Below are 14,928 nucleotides of genomic sequence, written 5' to 3'. Positions count from 1 at the left end.
TCAACCTGAAATGTCGAATGACTCATTCACACCCTTTGCACAGTGTTCCCTCTTTGCCACATGCAATCTATTGAGGAGTCTGCAGGCTGTGTGGCTCCTGCTGCAGAGCAGCAATTGATTGCTTGCTCCCTGAAGGACTGGCACCAGGACTGTTTTTGGAGGATGTACTAGGGTTATGCAGAGGTTTCAATGAACCTCCTTGCCCTAGTGGTGCCCATGATGTGGGAAGGGGAAGTGTAGGATGTAAAACTTGATCTGCCTATAAGGAACTTTTTGTGCTTAATTAGGTTTCAGTAACCAATACTCTTACACTATGCTATGACTCGTTCTTATTCCAGGTAATAACCCATTCTAATTTAATATAATTCAATTTTGGATTAAGATAAACAAGAATTAGTTGTACCTAATTCAGAGTAAAAAATGTCTATGTGTTAAATCATTCAGGAACTGCTGCTGCACTTTAATTTCAGAGGTATCATAATCCAAGTGAACTAAAAAATGCATTGACAAACATGAAATATGTTCCATACTTCTACTTAAAATGGTACAATCACTGTGCAGAGAAAACCCCAGGAATAGTAACAAGCTGGCATTCACACATCTTATAATGAGAAGTTGGATTGACTGTTGCAGTTGCATCTTCATATGATTGAATTATTGTAATTGATTTCTTTTAAAACCCTTTCAGAACCATTCCCAAATGGAGATGCAAATGGAGACTTTAATTTATTGAAAGGAGGTTTTGTAGCACTTAGACCTTGTAAAAGAGATCCTGTGTTTAAATGGAAGGTGAGCAGAAAAAATATAGTTAACAAAAAGGCTCCAAAGGTGAATGTGCAAGGGGGACCATTATGCAATGAAGGTACCACAAGTGTGCTCATTATATCACAGATTCCACTAGCAGCATTTCAATTTCTCTGTCCTTACCTGAATGTGAGGCTTTGTGTGTGTATCACTTTGTCAGTTCCCCTCAGAACAAAGGTGGCTAAGCTGCAATTAGTGTAACATGTCCAAGACAAGAGGACCATGAAAACCAAATAATCAGATTGCCCATGTTCGTGTTTACAATATCATGGCTGAAAGTATGTTGAACTGGACTTTTGTGTTTCATTCTTTCATAAAAGCACAAGAGGAGAGGAAAAACACACAAAAGAGGCAAGGCAAACTTCACCCCACAAATTTTGCAGTCAGATGAAATTTTGTACGAAAACGGGTTTATGTTCAAAAGGACAAAGAAACTTTACTTTTTCTTACTGAGCTAACTGTAGTTTTACCTTTGTGCAAAATCGTATCTGTTGGCACACAATCACACAATTTCATTTTGGTACTGGACTTCCAGATTTTGTACCATTATCTGTGATGGCAGGATTAATCTTACGCACACACATTTAAAAAAAAAAAAAAAAAAAAAAAAAAAAGAAGCAAGAAAAATAGGAATTTAATCACTGATCTTGCTCTTTTTCCAATTTTACACAAATTTTTATCAGCTGGCTTTATCAAAGAAACATGCAATAGCTGATTAGAAGCATGGTATTTTGTACCCAGCTGTATATACTAGCAGATTTTCATAGCATTTTGTTCCCATATCCCCCTCAAATTTATTGCTCCAATACAGAGTCCAACATAAGATTAAAAACTATTTTTACTAGATTGGATTAATGCCTTAATGTAATGCATTCTCTAGGCTGTGCTATGCCCACAAATAAAGACATTATATCTGTTGCATCTTCCATCTTTCACATAGAAAAGAGGAGCTTCATAAATGCTGTGGAAATGAACAGATAACATAAGTTGAACTTGCTCCTATTTTAGCACAAATATTTGCAGGTTTTTCCTTAGATTTCCATTTCACATTGCAAAGTGCCTGATTGCTCACAGGCAAAGGGAATTTAACATTCATATGCTGCATGAGCACCAGAATTCCTCAGCTCTTAGTTACAGTGCAAGAGCTCAGATTTACAGAACAGTGTGCTGGAAAGTATGTTTTTTGGAATCCTCTCTCTGACACTCAGAGTTGGAAATAATTAAATCTTGAGTATTATTTCCTATATTTTGAAACCCAAATACAAGGAAAGCACCTTGGATTGTCTGTATCTAATTGTAGGTGGGTTTGATTGTCTGTGGTTGGTTGTTTTTAATCAAATCTGATAGTACCAGCTTCTTGTTTCTGTTTTTACTCTTTTGCTTTGGAAGTGACTTTTGAAAAGTCCTCCATGATAGCATAAATGTGTGAAATACATCATTACTCCTCATCCCAGTCTCTTCTATTATCAATTTGAGAAGCATAATTCTCCATCTGACTTGCAGCTAGCAGAATTCCCCAGAGCTGGTCACAGCTGGTGTGATTCAGAGAAGCTTTGAAGCTACTTGAAATTATACCAGTTTTAGGGTAAGTAGTCACAGGGTTTCCAGAGCCCAGACATGGCCTGATGCCCACTTGATCCCTGTTGACTGCAGTCTTTTACTGGAAGTAGATCCCAGAGGATAAAGATTGTAAAGGGCTGCATAAAAGCAGGTGTATGTGCACAGACACCTGAACAAATTCAGAGTGAACATTTTGCTCTTTTTGTGCCCTGCATCCATTTATCCCTCAATGAACCTTCAACATCAGTGCAAACACATTGGATGCAGGCAGTTCATGGGTATATTGACACTGATCACAGTGGTCTGTTGCAGCCCTAAATTTTATGAATTCATGGAGTGCAAGCTCCACCTGTACACAGAAGCAGATCCCTGGCTTGCATACACACAGGCACAGTGGGAACAGGGCTGGTTTTCTGATAACCACACACTTGCAGTGTACCATGTATCAGTCAGTGCTGAAGCTTAGAAAAGATGAGAAAAACTGAGAGGCAGTTAGCAAGATAAGGTATGAGGAGATTTAAAAGAAAGCAGCTTAGAAGGAAGTGGCTACATTTTTCATACTTCAGTTGTTTGTCTGGAGGGTTTGAGAAGGAGCTGCTCTACACTTGTGCTGAAAGAAACAATTCAAAGCAACTTCCCACCAGGCTGCATTTCTCAAGTGTCTGCTCTCCAGGAGCAGTCAGGGAAAATTCATTCTGTAGGAAGCAGTTAATGGGGCTGCATTACTGACCCCTTATTGCTCTGTCTGATAGAGAGACAGCAGGTTCACTTTGGCAGCTCCAGAGCTCTGATCAGTTCAGATTAGGGGCCCATCATCTGTCTGGCTTAATCAGGCATGTTTAGATATATTAATCATGATTAGAGGAGTGTAGTGCAGGGAGGGGGAAGAAAGAGTGAGATTACTTTTCTCTAGCTTCAAATGGAAGCTTTGCAAATCCCACTGAGTCAAAAGGTGCTCATCAAAGGAAAATTTCAGTCTTGGAAAGGAGTGTTTGTTTGGCTGAACATTCCAGCACTGGATTCAAATCACTGAAGTAAAGTCTGTTTTTCTTTCTCTCCCAAATTTTCTCTGTCTTTACATGCAGCAGGGAAGAAAATCAGTAGCTCAAGCAACCCACATTGAGTTGGCTTGATATCCCCTGCTTAGCTAATCTGTAGCTCGAATTTTAAGTGTTACTTCAAAATTAGCAATCATTATAATAGCCTAGACCTCTGACTCCTGTGTTCTTGTCATATTTATCTTTCAGGGATTCACAGGCTACCATTGAAACAGCTTCTAGGACTTGCTTTGGTACTTGTTAGTGTTCAGGAGGGATGGTAATGAATTGTACAGACTGGGAAGATGTTCTCTTTTTATTTTCTTTTTTTTTTTTATCAGTAGCGGCGCTTCTGTGTTTTAAGATTAGAACACTGTAAAGAAAAATTAGCACAAATTATTATATAGTGAGATGTGCCAAATTTGCTGCTCTTAACTTAGTATAGTTCACTGATGATGATGGAGATCAGCTGGTTAACACTTCAGAGTCTCTGAAAGAGACCAGCAAAGAGAAGAAAGATTTGGGTCCCCAGAGACCAGCAGGGAGAAGGAAGTTTTCTTAAACATCTCTCAATGGCGAGGAAGAAATTAGTCCTGCTGGTGGAGGCTCCAGAGCAGAGGTCAGACTACAGGGTTTTTGGTCTTTTGCCCTGAGTAACTGGCCCTTTTTTGCTCTTAGATGAGATAAATCTCGGACAGGCTTGGAAAACGTGCTGTTATGAGGAGCATATTGTGTTTGTCTTGTTCTGTGGCCTCCAGCCTTCTTTGGACTTGCAGGTTCATCCAGACTTCCAAGAGAAAAAACTGCTGTGTGGTGAACAGAGGCCTCCTTGACAGTGAGCTGGATCATTTTGGGCCCCAATAGCCAATCCTTGAATCCCAGTTCAAGGGCCTAAGGTGGAAGCTCTGACACGGAACAGTACAGAACACAGCAGGCACACCTGGGCTGTGTGTGCTCAGAGCAGCTGGCAGCACAGAAGCTGAAGGCACCTCCTGCCTGGACTCTGGGGCAGCAGCAGCAGTTAAAGACAATCTGTGGAAATACAGAATTATTTAGTAGTGAGAAAAATAAGTCCAACTTCCCTTTCTCTGCTGTAATCTACTCCTTCCTCCTCTGGTACTCCAGTCAGTTCTGTGACAGTTCAATTCTCGTGGTCTTGTAATTGCTGTCAAAACTATAATCTTGGGTTGTGACAAATCCAGCTCAGTGTAATCACCATACAAATGCAGAAGGTAGAGAACCTGACTGATTAGAATCAAGCAGCTGCTAGAGAGACACTAATGATTCAGCAGCAGGAATTATAGAGTAGGGGACGTAGAAGAAAAAGTTGGCAGGGTTGAAAGGATTTGATGGAAATATTAAATATCATCAAGTTTGCTAGTACTTCTTTAGAATAGGAAAGTAGAGAATCCATAAACTTCCGAAGAAAAATCTCAGAAGTGCAGAGATGCTCCTCAGCTGAAATGGTGGGGAATATCTTTGGAGACCAGTTTGCAGAATGATGGGAAGCCTTGTATGAATTAAATAGCAAATTAACACCGTTGTTTAGGATGAAAGCCACATCTCCTTTCAATAAATGGTGTTACATGGATGGGACCCTGTTAAGTCAGACACTCTCCTGGTGGATACACAACCACAGAATTAGAATAGTACTCTTACAGGTAAAGCTTATTCCTGTAAGAGAATTGGCTTCATGCCTTTGATTGACATAATTGTACCACTTGTGAAAGCACAGTAGGCTGTAGTCACAACAGCTAAACTGACTGTGGTTTGTGAGGGTGATGGTGACAAGATCAGCACTAGAATAGCAATAGCTTTGCAACTGATGCTGATGACTGAGCTTTTTGAAAATCCTGGGACGTGATCAAAGAGGACTGTTGCAGGTGAGCGACGAGGCACAGAGCTTTCAAGACAATTTTTGCTAACAGGATACACAATAAATTGGGAAAGAGCTCTTCCCAGATCAGTTCATGGAGCTCTGTGGGGAAGCTTTTATAGTACTGCCACTTCTGTGCACTCAGTCCTGAAAAAAATAACTGCCCACTAATGACCTGTCACTGTGGACAGCCTGAGCAGCTGTTTGCAGAGAGCAAAGCTGTGAGAGGATGAATTGCTCTGTGTGCAGCATATCTGAATGTGGGAACAGGAATAGATGGCAGATTGGGAAAGACTAGACAGCTTCCATTCATAATGTTCAGCTTTATGTGGATTTACAGTCCTGATACTCCCAATTCCACAGATGCTGAGTTATCGCTTACAATTACTTACAACAATTGAAATCTCCCCTGTTTCCACACTTTGACTTCTGTTTCCCTTGTTGATGGTGTTACTTTCTGGAGGCAAACTAAGAACATGGGAAAGCAGTTTATCTTGAGGGTAATAAAACCTGGCCACTTAATTCTTCATTTATTATCAACTCAGTTCAGAGTAGACAAAATATTTGATGTATATGTTCTGTTGGAAATTACCTTTATTCCTTTTCCTGTGCTTTTCCTTTTCCCTTTGGTTTTCTTTCTGGCTGCCTGCATGTTTCCCAGATAGAAACTAAAGTGAATAAAATGTCTTGGAAAAAGATTCTTCTCTTAAAATTTCAGGCCAGCAAGAAATTACTAGGATTTTTTGGGCAGTTTCAAACTTGGGCAGTTTTCAGACATGTTTGCAGACACATTTATTTTGGGTCACTCAGCTAAGTGCAAAAGCAGGTTTAAGTTTATGTGAATCAAGCATTTTAAATCCAGGCCTTCTCAGACTGTATAATAGCCATGGTTTGGCCATCCTGTCTGGAGTGTGTCAGCAGCAGATAATGACAAAGAAGTCTGCAGCAGGTAGTTGTGGAATAACCTGTCTGCCTGGGCTGGGTTTTACCCAGTTGTCTATTAGAGATTGGCTAAAACAAAGATGCATGGAGTCTGATGTCCTTCCCATTAGGTTTGTTTCCATTACTTATGGCTGAAGTGTCTGGATGTTTCTCCATGTTTTTCAATACAGCTGTGATGGATGTATTCCACAAGGTGAGGAGGTTAATGTGTTACTGTAATTGTGACAGAGGAGGAATATATAGAAACAGAGAAGAAAGAAAAGAGTTATTTCCTATTCTATCCCATTTCCTATCCTTTCTCAGTGTTGGGAGCTTGCCAATATTGAGTGTTTTGTTTATAGTACAGAAAGCCACATCTCTTATGGCTTGACATTTAATATTATAATTCTGGTTCTGGATACATAAACAGGAATCCAGGCAGTGTTTCGTGACATTGTCAGGCAGCAAGCACGAGTGACAAGCCACCAGCAGGGTTCTTGCTGGGGGGCCCATTAGATCACATCATGGCAGAAAGCAGAGAAATGAGGTCGTTCCAGTGTGTAACATAATACAATCTGTCATGGCATTCACAGGCCACAAAAAACCACAGAGCTTAAACCCAAGGAGACCGTGAGGATTGGTGTCCCACCTTCCTGTACAGAAATTTATATTTCTCATATACTGATGGCCACAGTCAAAGCTTTTCACAACATGGCAAGAGGTAACTGCTGTACTCTTCCTTTAGCCCCCTGCCTTCTGAACCTGTATAATTTTTCAGCAAATATATTCAAGATTATCTCATTCAGAGGCAGTTTTCATTGTATCTACCCCTGACTGGTTGGAGTGCTTCATAATTTTCACACTACCCCTGTTTTATGTATTTCAGTGAGATTACTGCCTCCCCAAAAGGCAGTGTGTGTGTAGGGACTACCACCTCCAGCCTGTTGCTGGACCAGTCCTCTTGGACTAGTGGTGTTTTTTGTGGAGTTTTTTCGTGAAGTGCCACAGCTCCTAAGGATTGATTGGGTCAGGCTAAAGTTGCTCACAGTCCATGATGCTGTACCCAGCAGAAGTTTGGGGAAGGAGAGTGAGAACAGCACAAGCACGTCAGAACTTCTTTCCCTATGGCCTCCCAGATCCTGACACTCTTGGAATGAACTCTTAGTACTTATGTTATGAGAAATGATGGATAAAAATTTTCTGTTTACTTTTTCCATGATTCTCATTATTTCCAACGTTGTTTTGCATTTATCCCTCTGACAACTTTTTTTAAGGGTGAAGAGTCCCGGTCTTTGATTTGGTCCTTCCTTGTCCAGAAACTTCCCATTCCCTTGGTCATCTCTAGTTGCTTTCTGTCTGCTATGGTTAATGCTGCTGTCTCTGTGTTTGAGATGGAGGAATGAGAACTAGCTGCTGTGCTCAAGTGACAAATATTCAAGCACCAGGGACTTGTACAGTGACATCATGCTGCCTTCTGGTTTGTTTTCTATCACTTTCCAGATGCTTCCTAACCTGCCTTTTTGACTTCCACTCAGATGACTCTTTGGTAGAGCTCAAACAGCATCTCAAAGGTATCTTTCCTGAGTGGTTTACATTAAACCTGAATGGTAATTGCTAATTTAAGTTCATCGCTGTATTCACATAGTGATGTTTGCTTTACCCCATGTCCATTGCTTTTGCAACCCTCAGCACTGAGATTCATCTTGCACTTCAACAGTATTTTTAAAACCATCTGCAAGGCTTTGTGATCAGATTTAATTAGCATTACCCTGGATTTTTTCTCACCAGAAAGTTTTTTCACTTCGTGTTTTTTCAATCATTTATGAATATTTTGAACAGCACATTCAAATTGTTTCCTAATTTTTAATCAGTTGTTTATCCTCTATAGGACCTTCCCTCCTATTCTTTGAGAACTTAGAAGGCTTTTTGTAAGAGTCTTTTTTGAGAGACTTCATTGAAAATTATGTAGAAATACGAGTTTTATATCAAGTGATCGCCTATATCCACATGTTCATCAGCTCCTTCAAAGAAATCAAATTTGTGCCATATTACTTCCTTCTACAAAAACTATATGAGGAGGAATTGGTATGTTATTTCTCTCTTCGGGCCAGTAATTCTTTTTGTAATTAATCTTTTTACCCATTTCAGGCACACAGAAGCCAGACCTGCACCTTGCATCCCCTCAAAACACATCTCAAACATTGGCTTTGTGTTTGCTGCTTTTTTCTTAGTACTGAGGCTTAGTTGAGTCTAGCGTTGTATGACACAGTTTAATTGTTCAGCCACATTCAGTCTGGATTTCAGTCAAGGTTTCTAAAATATCAAATCCTTGAATTTATTGTTGTTCATTTACTGTTTTTTTTCCTAAAATCTTTTATTCGAGTTCTTCATTTTGAAATAGCTCTCCTGGCTTTCTTCTGCAAAGAAAACTCCATCGTGGAGACCTCCTTATATCCCTATGGAAGATGCATGGATGCAGAGAATTCATTTAGCTTTTGTGCTTCACCCTTATCTTCTTTGAGCATTCTTTTCACATTTCAATCATCTGCCAGCCCTACAGACACACTCTGGCAGGCTTCCTGCTTCTGTTTTCTTTGAAAATGATTTTATAATGTTTTTATGTCTTTAGCTACTTGCTCCTCAAGATATGCTTTCCAACGGACTTACGGTTTCTCATTTAACTTAGCAGATCTGTGCTCATTTCTCTTTTCCTTATTTGGGTAGAACTTGCACTTTTTGAGGGACCCTCCTTTATTCAGCTGTTAAACCACCCTGGGCTGAAGCAGCAGCCAGGGGCAGCTCCTTTTGAACTGGCACCACCATTTTAAATATGCAGAGTCCCAAACATTTCTGGCATTAGAGACTGGAAAGTGCCCGTGCGCTGCTGTGTGCAGTGGCGGGCACAGTCCCGCTCCCGTGTCCCCATTCCCACTCTGGATGCCCCTGTCACACACGTGGGGCCATGGCCCATGTGTTACCCTGGTGCTGCAGGGAGGAGCCTGGGCTCTCCTCTCTTCCGTGCTTTAGGTGATAACACCTCCTTATTTGGAGCAAAGTGCCAGCAGAGAGGACTGCTGCAAGGTATGGGCTCGGCGTGGCTCCGGGACTGGGCAGGGCAGCTGGGTGGGACAAGGTACAGGGCAGGAATGGGGAGCTTGGAAGGAAAGGTGGAGTGCTGTGCAGTAGGGGCAGAGCATGGGATCCCAAGGCCATCTTGTTTATCAGCTTTCACAACAGGACAGTGCTTCTGCAGGATGAATCCCTCTGCCTCTGCCAAATCTGACCAGCTGGAATCTGAGGGAGGAGGTAGGCAAAGAGAAGGAGGTGTTTCCCCACCACCCCAGTCCCCCCACACCAACACTCCCAGCACAGCAAAGATTTGGGATTTTATACTGTCACAGTATCGTGCAGTGCTGTATCATGTGCTCCTCTCTTTGAGCTTCCCATGTTGCTGCCCAGATCTGCTCTGTCTTGATGGCAAGTAGCACAGAAGACCCCAGGGAGATTAAGCACCAACCTTGGGGCATTTCTTACTAGCTTCTGTTGGTTACAGAGTCCTTAAAGTTTGTTTGTTCTGTGAATCCAGTTCTTAGGAGGCTTGTTTTGTTTGCACACGGGCTTGCTCTGGGTGGCAGAATAGCCAAGGCTTAAATGCATCATGTCTGAGTGTTTTAATGTCTTGTTCTCCCTTATAAATTTTACCCTTATCACTGACAGTCAGTGAAGCTGCACCGTTAACTCCGTAGCGAGAGGTTTGTGTTTTTGGAGCTAAATATCCCCATGCCACTTGTATGTGGCTTAGCTGGTGAAAACAAAGCTGTTATCTGCCACAGCTCTCCTAGATTACAGGTCCCTTCTCCATTGTTTCTGCCGAAATGTCATCTGGAGTTTCTGTACAGATGTTCAGGGTTGAATCCTGTCCCCGGTTGCTCATCAGTCCAATAAGTTGTTCTTGCAGAGCCGAACAAAGACCCAGTGGCTCGTGCTGTGTATCTTGGTGCAAAACCTCACTGGATGAAGCTTCAGACTGGAGATGTGTGCAATTTTTATGCTACAGGCATACAGATGCAAACCTTTTTTCATATGGCTCCATTAGGCGAGCGGGTTGTTGTAGTTTTGCTTTCCTGATGTAAGTAGGTGAGTTGGGGAAGGATGAGGCCGGGCAGTCCCCGAGTGATGAAATCTTCATAGGTGGTGACCTTCCCTGGCACTGTTACTGCTGGATTTGGAACCAGCATGGTGTAGGGAAAGAGTGTTAAACTCTCTGGGACTCTGCTGTCAGGCTGTTTTGCTTGCTGACATGTTTTAGGCCTTGGCACTTTCCATCAACAGAGGCGCTGATGTTCTCGCTCAGGGAATGGCGTTCTGCAAAACTAAAATGCCTGCCTTGTGCTCTGAAAGCTGTGCTCTTCTCACTTTTCATTTTGGGAGCCTTCTGTTGCACTGCACCAGTCCTACAGAACTGCTGTAGCCTTATGCCTCTTGGATCCACCCTGTTACAAAGGTGAACCACAGAGAAAATTCACCTGCATGCAGAAAGCCAGCACAGAATGAAGGGTAGTGGTCAGCTCACACTGGGAACTGAAAAATCCCTCTTTGAACATTGCATGTGTTTCATGCTAAATTCTCTACAAAGGTGATTTTCACAGAGAACATTGTGCACAGTCTAAAATTGTCCTTGGCTATCAAAAGCTTAAAGGAGCTGCACCATGCAGTTAAGAGCAGAATTTGAGATAAAAGGTATTTGAGAAATGTAAGTTACAATAATAGTGAAAAATTTCCTGTCTGTTTGTGATGTGGGTCAGTGCTCGGAGTCACACACATGCAGAGGGGGGAAGAATGGGCTCCTGGCAGGGGAATTTTCATGACCCATGTAGAGTGGGGATTCTCTAGTTACAGGTGGAGGGAGGAGCAGGATCAGAAAAGCAGAACTGGTTTGAAGTTCAGGTGCTGAAAAGTGGTAGGCTGGAGTTCAAAGACAGGATTATTGGCTAGTGTTGCTTTAGTAGTTGATGGGGAAAGAGCTTAAGACCCAGAGCATTACTGCTTTACTGATTTATCAACACAGCCAACACTGTGCATGGTGTTTGAGCCACTTCTAAATCCAGCCTCTGGCAATGAAAGGCACATTTAATCCATGTGTTAGATTGTTTGAAGAGGTATCTGCCTCCTGGTCTCTCCCTGAGGCTGGGATTGATGAAATTGAAAAGGAAATGAGAGGGAAGATTCTGACTGTTTCACAGACTCTTCTCTTTTGGAGGGGGCCACATTCCAACAGCACCTTTAACATTTGGGTTATTGAAAAATTAAAGGTTTTCTACTCCCTTGCCCCCTATAGAGAGAACCCCCACTACTCCTTCTGTATCTAAGGGACAGAATCCAGGACAGGATTTGTATTTAAACAGTTTATTGGTTTTAAGTGTGTTATTTTTCTCAAGCTGGGATTAATGGTCTGGACTTAGTAGTTCCAGGATCCATCTACACTGTTGGCTCTGATCTCTCTGCAGCAGGCCACCACTCCAAGATAAAACACTGAAAAACAGCCCTTATTGAAGTCATTCTCCTTTAGTCTTTTTCTTCAGATATCTTCCATGAAAGAGTATTAACCAATTCCCTTAAGGGTTATTTCCCATCCAAATTAATACCCCTATACTTTCTTAGTACACAATAATGCTGACACTGCCTGTGGGGGTTTACAGTCTGAAACTCAAAAAATATCTATGCAAGAATAGAGGACAGGTCTCAAATCAGGCCCAAGCTGCACCTGCAAGGTAACACCAATGTCTTGGAATAGGAATGAGACAGAGGGTGACCCTAATCTGCAAAAGGTATCAAAAGTAAGAATTAAAGAGCATTAGCAGGTCAGCAGGGAGAAGAGGGATGAAAATGTTTGGAACAGGTGTAAAGCTGAAGCCTGAGAATAAAGCACCAAAGTGCTCTAGGGTGTTTCTGTTCAGCAGTGATGTGCTGAAAGCCTAAGGCAGCAGGCTGGAATAGCAGAGCTCAGCTGAGCTATGGACTCAGACCTTCATGGGAGGCCCTGGCACTGAAGCAATCCCAATTGCTCTAGAACAGATTTGTGCTGAATAAGCAGAACTCTCTGTGCACTGCCAAATTTTTTTCTTTGTGCTTCATAGCATTCATCAGTCACATGGATATAAATTCTCCTATAAGCAACAAAAAGAGAGTGCTAACAGAATCCACCAGGAAGCAGAAAAACATCTAATTTTTTTTAGTTAGAAGCAATAGTAAGAAATCTCAGAACTAATATGCAGTGATGTTATGGCCCTTCTTGTGGATCACTTTATTCAGGGATCTTTAGGCAAGTGCAAAGAGACTCTGCAATCAGGAAGCAAAAATTTAGCCAATAAATAACTACTTTATACAGTAACACACACACAGAACCTCGTTAGGATTTAATGAAATATTAAGCTACACTTTAGCATACTCCTCACCTGTGTAAAGGCACACAAAGATTCATTGCAGGCATCAATCAGAAATGAAGAGTCAACCTCCATGGTTGCCATCTGCCACCAGCTAGGTCAGGATGGATGGCACTGACAGCTCAACTCAGTTACTGAAATGATTCATGACAGGTTCTCAGCTAGACTGACAATCCCAACTAAACTGTGGTTGGGTTTTTTTTCTCTGAGATGACATATCTTCCCATGTTGGTGGTTTTCCCCTGGTATCCCTGGACTGATGCTGGTGCAGTCCCAGAGCTTTTGCCCTGCAGGTTTTCTCCCAGCTCACTCTCAGCAGTTCCAGTTGAGCTGTGTCAGAGCTGGATCCTTGTTGCACAGGTAGTTAAATCCCTGGGCAGTGTGTCAGAGGAGGAACATTACAGCATGTGCTGCTGAGAAGGAGGGTTACAGCAGCCTCTTGATTTTAAAGTGGCAAAATTCTGGAGCTTGCTCAGTATCAACACTTTCTATTTTGGGGATCTTGTGTCAGTTCTAATAGATAAGTAATATCTAACCCTACTTATGGCTGTTCATTGGTTTGTACAGTGTCTTTCTAGAGCTTTCTGGTTAAGAATGTTTTGGATCAGGCAAGCTGGCACTTCCTCTCATGCCATAAAGACTGGGTGTTTTTGTGAGAATTGAGATTAGGTAATGGCTTCAGGATCTTTGTTCCCAGACAAACCTAGCTTAGAAATCATAAAAATTACTCCTGTATTGGAGCTGTCTGATGGTCTTCAGAAGCTGTGCTGCAAGAGCCTCTGCCAGCAGTGCACTTGCTTAACGTGGCTATTTCTTAGCCTGTCACTGGCAGCCTCATCTCTGGGGTGTGGGGTAAATGACCCAGCCATGGGAAATCTGTAGCTCTTGGTTATAGAAATGGTCCTGCTGGGGTACATCCCAGTGATGTGAGCAGGAAGTGGTGAAGGAGCAAACCTCATCTTGCCACTTCCCCTGCCACATTGCTCTGGTGCTGAAAAGAAGGCTTTGGTTTGCAGGCTGTCTGATACATTTCAGGCTCCTGGGTTACCAACACTGAGGCAAGCTAACTCTCTTTCTGCTTCAAAATAGGGAATACAGCCTTTCTGCAAACAGTTCTTTCCTACCTGAAAGTTGTAGTCACCCATGTTAGGCCACCACAAAGAAAAGACTCCTTCAACCTTCTTATTGTGGCCCTTATCCAAGAAAAAAATATGCATTTACTGCAGCCCTGTTTGTTTTGTCTGAGATTTGACTCACTCTTGAGGTAAAGAGTAAGTCACTGCAGGGAGCAAATGCATTTTTCTGTTGCAGGACAGAGTCACTTGCTTCATTGGGATCTGTGACAGAGTTGGCCTATACCTGTTTTTCCCATGAGATTGCTCTAGAGAAAGAGCTCTGTTGGAATAACAAATAAGCATAAACTATTGGTTATTTGTACTTCTGACTTCAGCTAATTCTAGCCTCAGCCATGCCCTCTCTTCTCCCTGCTCATGCCTTTCCATGTCTAGTAACAAATGGCTGCTTCCCCACACACAATCACAGCCATGCCAGCTTCCCACAGCTTTCCAGAGGCTGGGCTCCACAATCCCAGTAGCTCACAGATGCTGACAAGTGTCTGACATTGCTTTTTCCAGCTCTGCCCTGCCCCCAGGACACAGTATGGAAGCCATTGCCAAGTTTGATTTCACTGCATCTGGAGAAGACGAGTTGAGCTTCCAGGCTGGGGATATGTTGAAGGTAAGTACAGTTCCCAGCTTGACTAAACAGAGTTTCTGAGACTGCTCCCAGATCTTTTTTTTTCTTCCATTTGCCTTGACAAAACAGATGAAGACACATCTATAAACTAGGATACCAATGTAGGATACTCCTTCCCATAGGGTTTGCAACAGGACAGCAATTCACAGGTTACTTGGGTCTGTGTGCACTTTTCTTGATCCATAAATAAATCCATAAATTGTGGATTAAGTTGCCCTACAGTTCTCCAGTAGTCAGCAGGGAAGAGTAAGTACCTTTGCTGGGGCACAGATCAAGATCTTGGGTGACAGATTTTGAGGGTCCTGCCTATTTTCATTGACCAAGTAAATCACCCACAGTGACAACATCATGATGACTATGTCTAAATGCAGGCAGGATCAGTTCTGTCCAGAAGGATTGCTGTCTTCCTTATTTCCAGCCCTTAAACTGTTTAAAAGATAACTCTTATCCATTACAGAATTTATATCTAACTTTTCACTGTTAATAATTATTGTTAGATATACAGGAATTTTAAGCAAGTACAAATAGAAGA

At 42.1% G+C, this 14,928-nt stretch overlaps 1 protein-coding gene across 3 annotated transcripts in view; it reads left to right on the top strand.

The window, feature by feature from the left end:
• Window positions 1-14,928, top strand: part of GRAP2 (GRB2 related adaptor protein 2) — a 100,459-nt gene that overhangs the window by 70,249 nt on the left and 15,282 nt on the right. For all 3 annotated transcript variants that reach the window (XM_079304684.1, XM_079304682.1, XM_079304683.1), the window contains one exon: window positions 14,276-14,378. In XM_079304684.1, coding sequence (XP_079160810.1) covers window positions 14,301-14,378 — 78 coding nt within the window. In that variant the 5' untranslated portion in view covers window positions 14,276-14,300. The remainder of the gene's footprint in view (window positions 1-14,275; window positions 14,379-14,928) is intronic.

This window comes from Erithacus rubecula, assembly GCF_903797595.1.
Source record: "Erithacus rubecula genome assembly, chromosome: 4".
NCBI classification, from domain to species: Eukaryota; Metazoa; Chordata; class Aves; order Passeriformes; family Muscicapidae; genus Erithacus; species Erithacus rubecula.
This window is presented reverse-complemented; position numbering and strand designations above follow the sequence as displayed.